The 6000-nt window shown below is 40.2% G+C and overlaps 1 protein-coding gene across 1 annotated transcript; it reads right to left on the bottom strand.

Annotated features, from left to right (window-relative positions):
- Window positions 1–719: 719 nt before the first annotated feature.
- On the bottom strand, window positions 720–3748 carry msmp2 (microseminoprotein, prostate associated 2). The gene is made up of 4 exons (XM_023801468.2): window positions 3499–3748; window positions 2942–3066; window positions 1868–1976; window positions 720–1196 (listed from the first exon to the last, which is right to left on the bottom strand). Exons 1-4 carry the CDS (start codon window positions 3711–3713, stop codon window positions 1019–1021), a joined length of 627 nt encoding a protein of 208 aa, XP_023657236.1. The 5' UTR covers window positions 3714–3748; the 3' UTR covers window positions 720–1018.
- Window positions 3749–6000: the final 2252 nt, after the last annotated feature.

The raw sequence follows: 6000 nt of genomic DNA on the forward strand, positions 1-6000 counted from the left end.
ACTTTGTAGATAATTTATAACAGACACTTATATTGTGTTCAACACAAAGATTTTGTTTTGTTTTTTTTTTGGCGGAGTGGGGCGGGGTAAGTGAAATAAAATGGGAAAATTTTATCAAACGTCCCACTTTTCACAATGTTATACGGTAACGGACGACCATCATACCATGGTGACTAGCGATCGAAAGCGGAAGTACTTATAATCCATAACGTAAAGGGTGAAACCGTAGAAAAGCAATAAAATGGACACAGTTGTGTATTAAATAACGAAATAGTACATAGTACAGCTTTTTTATTTATAATGTAATTAGTATTGTTTTGTATAAATTTATTTTGTGTGATATAAAAAGTACAAAAATACAACTAATATTTTAATGTAATATCCCTCCTACTTGTTGGTAAATGTTTTCGTCCAACGCCTCTGAAATGATGGGCGTAGTAAACATTTGAGTCGCTTGTGGCGCGAGTAGTGGCTGAGGTGTGTATAGTTAAATACGTTAATGATGTATTTTACCAAGAGAATCCAGTCAATCCTTTCAAATTGAAGAGCTTATCTCTTTCATGTCATTATAGTAATTTTCCTATGACTCTGCTCTGTTGCAATAGGCCCTATATAACGTTACGGACAGTGTATAAACACGCACTTTTTTGTGTAACAGATGTGAAATATGTATTTTTCCTTACATAGAGAACTTATCCATTTGTTTTCTATAAGCCATGTTTATTCAGTTATTTGAAAATTTCCCATGAGAAATTACACTTAGTACCGGAAAGTACAAACGGAAAATAACTGAACATTTTCAAGATATTGTAAAAATAGATAACATATTGTAAAACAAATATTTCATGCATTGACCACAGCTTTCACAAAGATTCCATGCATATTATTGTATTGTGAATTTTTATATCTTTTTTTCTCTATATAAGTATTTTAATGTAGTTTCTTGTAATTAGGTTGTTGCGGTCTAATTTGTTTAATACATGTGTTTATAAACAAATTTAAACCGTAACCCTCGTTTTCAGAACAGAGGGTCATTGTCAGATTTCCAGGCCTGTCCGGTCCCTGGCCGCAGTCGTCCTCTCCGTCCATGCAGACATGGCAGCTTGTGATTCGCCCGCATCACAACAGAAGTGGTGCACGAATCTGGCTTCTGCACCACTTCACACCAGTCCGGGTAATCAACCGGCTGTGCGTCCCTGCAAGGAAGACGGAGACAAGCTGGATATCCGAGCAATAACGATGAGTGCAAGTCGAGAGTGTAGATCAGGGGTCACCAACATGCCCCCTAAGACCACGAGTCGCACGCGGACCTGTTCTAAAAATAGCACAACTCACCAGTGAGCAGCGTCTAAAATTTAATTTTATCCAGTTGCTATTCTTTTTTAATCACATTTGCTTTTATATAGATATGACAATATCTAAAAAAAAAGAGCATTTAAGAAATGTTTATTATAGGCTACATGAAGTTTAGAGGGCGTTTCAGACTGGTAGCCCTTCGTGTAGCTCAGTACCCGTGAAGTAACTCTCAGTTTCAAAAAGGTTGGTGACCCCTGGTGTAGATAATTTGGGTTGTGTGTGGAGTAGTACTGGTACACCAGGACTTGGTATTGTTGGGTTCATGTCTAGTTGCACCTAGACATGAACCCCAAAGACGTTTCTCCCAGGGAGTGTAAAAATATAAATACGTTTACAATAAGTTACTATTACACACTGATATGACGAACACAAGCTACATTTTCAAATATAACTGACCAGTAGGGGGTGCAATTTCGTCCCCGGAATTCCCGGTAAAATCGCCTATGACTGATCCGACTTCACGAGGCAGTACTGCCGCATGGTGGTGCTGTCTGGTTTGCATGGCACTCACTGGTCACAGCAGCCCACTCCGAATGGCTCCATGCAGATGCAGAGGTAGCACTCCATGTTGGTCCAGCTCTCGCCCATCCTAAACACCTGGCCCCGATACTCACAGCTTGCTGCACAAGACACATGGGGGCGTTCAGAAACGCGGACGCTGAAAATGTTAAGCAGGGCTCTCAAATCTCACGCATTTCAACCGGTTCACACGCTCACACCTTGCCACACCTTGTGTTTCTCACGATAAGAAGGGATAACGCCCACTACGGTGTCCCGTTATATAAAATTAATAGACGCGGCGCACACATACGGGGTGGTTTTCCGCCAGTTCATTTACCTAAAATGATGTCACATGTTTTTTGTACTTTAAAAAAAAAAAAACACATTACAAATCTGTCAAACAGGCACATGCAGACAGAGGAGAGAGACTGGGGGTGCCTTAGCACTTGCCCCTTTTGAAAGTGCCCCCTCCCTTTTGATGCTCACCAGCCCCTCCATCACAAAAATATACTGAAGGGGACGTCACTGCTGTGAAATGCTGTGATCTTTCAAAAAGCGAAGCCGTCTTTGCATGCTATACTGATCAGAGATAATTCTCTCACAGTGAATTTGTAAATTTGATGCAAAACAGTCTTCATTTGTATATGCATAGACCCGTGATCAGACTGCCTGTTCCTTTGTGACTTGGTTGAACTCGCTATACTTTATTCGTCCTGCACTGAAAGAAAAGCAGCGTGAACTGAACAGATTTCAAATCGCCTGGATGTAACATCATTACAAGCAAACACTTAATGAAAACTATGTTAATATAATTGCATCTGAATATTTAAGTTGGGGTCACTCAAAGGAATATTGTGCATCTGAGAAAAAGGTACATGAATTCTATAAACTGGCGATGTATAACTATTAACTAAATGTGCATTAATCTGGAAGAATACATTTTCTAAAATACTTTATCTGAGCAATGTATTTCACTCACATTTTTTGCCCCTCAGTTGTGTCATATAGTAGAGTATGCATATCAAGTCCAGTACCTTCACACAAGCATATGCACATCCAGCAGCTATGCAGCACGTGACCCCACCTTTAGTGTTGAAGTAACATTCTCCGCTGCTGTGGACGGAGGCTGAGGCCACAGCAGTGCTCAGCATGCAAACTGCTGCCACAAGCACCTCCAGTCCCGTCTGCTTCGCCCACATGCCTGTCAAACTTCGCAGAAGGAATACGGCCCCTGAAACTGTTCTCGTCTTATAACATTCTGTTCTGCCTCCTTTCAGTTACATCTCTGCTGAAGTTTTATTTTAGCACTGTTTTTCTTTAAATCCTTGGCATATTTAAACCTGGTGTATCGCACTGTAGTCTGGAATGCATGTAAATTCTGTAATGTTTGGCACACATATTGTGAAATGTAGGATTTTGAGCACTTGACTCTTTAAATTTGTACCCTCGTGTTAATTTTTTTATTTATTTCATTACTTGCAAATATGTTAAACTATACAGATACTCTTTACATGTTCCTTCCCTTCTAAACTTCTTCTGATAAGATCATTGCCTTCCCATCTCTCACAGTTTTTCATTGCTGTCTACCTCTGTTTTCTCCAGTTTTCATGCAGCTTCTTAAATGTCAGAATGGATTCTTACCTTTGCTGTTCCTTGTCTTTGGCACTCCGTCCCCTAATCTCCCCACTGCGCACTGCTCTGCACTGCAATGCCCGCTTCACTCTCAGATATTTATGCCTGATGCCTCCCCCCTTTTTCCACTGGTTATTAACGTGTAATGTTTGCTTTCTTAATTTCTTCTTCCTGTCCACGACAGTCCTTTCCACGCACACAGGGTGCACTGACACAGATAACATTTTCACCAGGGCCGTGGGGACCTACCTCAGTTAGACTGTCTGTTTGGCAATTAGTGATGGACATCAATAGGCTTTTGAGCCATTGAGCCGGTCAGGTTTTCGTTTTTTGTCTGCAAGGATGCAGTGCTGCTGTTTGGGCTGTGTTTGTGCCTTTTTATGTCCATTTAGTAAACAATGCTACCCATGAAATTTGCATGTAGTATGTATATAATATTCCTATGCATCTTGAACAGGTGGAACATAATTTTCACAAGTTTCTAAATAGATATTATAAGGTCTTTATACCTACTTTACACCTATGGGGAGTGGGTAACAACATATTGACCTTAAATACGTTTAGGTCAAATAATAATTTATGAACATAATGCCTGTTGTAAGAGAAAGATTAATTGTATTTTTTTCACAAATCAAAGATGGCTGACAGCTAAAGGAAGCAGAATGACAGCTGACAATATTAAGATGGCTGTTAAACTTTACCTATATTCGAATGTTTTCGCATGACGCATCTGCTTCTGGGTCTTTGGTGCATTTGTTCTTGTTAGCTGTAGCGCTTTGTATAAGATGTCTTGTTTGTGCTGATAAGACACAGGCATGCAAACGTATAGCCATAAATTCAACAAACACATAAATACAGAGTGGTTTTATTGCACAGCTCACAGACTTGGACTGCCCTGCTTGTTGTAGCGCCCCCTGCTGTTGCGCAAAATGCAATACATGGCTGTGACTGAACTCAGCACCTCCTCCCATCCATCTTCTAACTGCTTGTCCTGGTCAGAGTCAGGGGAATATTAAATTGCATTTGGCCGTCTGCTTCGCCCACATGGCTGTCAAACTTAACAGAAGGAATAAGGTCCCTGAAACTGTTCTCATTTTATAACATTCTGTTCTGCCAATGACTAATTTATTAAACCACATATATATCATACCTCATTAATTCAGATCCATAACATTTAAGCGAATGAGTCAAACACAAATGGAAAAGAGGCAGTTTTAGATAATCTAGCCCAATCTTATCCAGAAAGGGCCGGTGTGTATGTGGGTTTTGCTGCAGCCCCCTAATTAGATTACTAATTAGAGGACTGATTGGCTGAAGAGTCCTCACCCCTGGGATTCAACAGCTGACCTAAAGGTTATCCTAAAAACCTGCATACACACCGGCCCTTTGCAGATAAGATTGCCCCCCCCTGATCTAGCCATTACCGTATACATTTTACAAACCGTTATGAATATGGGATCCCTTTCATACAAATTTCTGTAATACTGGCGATGTCATTTCAAAATGTAATTTAAAAAGCATTCGCTGATGTTACATCACCATGTTTTCATTACTTTTAATCAAGCCTGTGTTGCAATGTAAATTATTTAAGTGTTCAGGCCTACCATTGAGCACATCGCACATGCCGTCAGTTGTTATAAGATTTACTTAGCTTGGTGTTTCGGAATAAACTGACAGTTGGAAAATGAAAAAGAGTATTATACACCCATGCCTTGGTTAGCGACCGAAGTACGACGGTAATAAAAAAATCAATTTTCTGATCACTGAGCGCATTTACGAGCAAATATCATACGCCTGACAACAACGTGAGAGCGACCTTTGAAGCAGAATGTACAAACTGTTGCTAAAAATGTCCACTTCACAAAGGATAAAAGAAGCTGAGTATGGAGGGCTGAAGTAGAGTAGTGAGCACAGTCATGGTCACGCCTAAGCTACCATGATACTCACGTAGAGACCTTTTATTTAAAGACATAATCATTGGAACTCAATCACTAAATGAGTGGTTGTACATACATCTGACCTCTTGTAAGGAGAATCACGTGAGAAGTAGTTTTAGTACAAAAGAATAGTTTAGGAAAGACAAGTTTGGTGGCATTCTCTGTTAATCACATTTGGAATGTTAGTATGTCAGGGAAGGTGTGGGTTTGGAGCCATAAAGTTTAGGGGGAGGTATAGGTAAGAATGAGAAGATGCAGTATGTGGCAGATGGCGAGTGAGAGTGATTTGGATCAGCCTGTAATTAATGTACCTATTAGGGCAACTCATCTTGTACCTTCAGCAATCTTGGGCAACCATTAGTAATTATGTGTAATTATGCAATGGTGAACCAGGATAGAAGGTTGTGTGTGACACAAAATGTTGTGTATCACTTTGAATCAAAAACTGCTCACATATCTGTCATTTCCAACTGGTTCAGTGACATTCAGAGCAACAGAACTGCACCACTGAGTTTTCTGAAATCGTGCCAAGTTAGTAAGTGACTGGGAAGAGCTTCTCCACTTACAGGTTCCC

This window comes from Paramormyrops kingsleyae, chromosome 9 (genome assembly GCF_048594095.1).
Source record: "Paramormyrops kingsleyae isolate MSU_618 chromosome 9, PKINGS_0.4, whole genome shotgun sequence".
NCBI classification, from domain to species: domain Eukaryota; kingdom Metazoa; phylum Chordata; class Actinopteri; order Osteoglossiformes; family Mormyridae; genus Paramormyrops; species Paramormyrops kingsleyae.

Coding starts and splice junctions, on each gene's coding strand:
- msmp2 (XM_023801468.2), bottom strand. CDS start 3,713: ATGTTATCTGTGTCAGTGCACCCTGTGTGCGTGGAAAGGACTGTCGTG. Junction 1,977..2,941: donor ATGTTACTTCAACACTAAAG/GTGGGGTCACGT, acceptor TGTCTTGTGCAG/CAAGCTGTGAGTATCGGGGC. Junction 1,197..1,867: donor GGAGTGGGCTGCTGTGACCA/GTGAGTGCCATG, acceptor TCTTCCTTGCAG/GGACGCACAGCCGGTTGATT.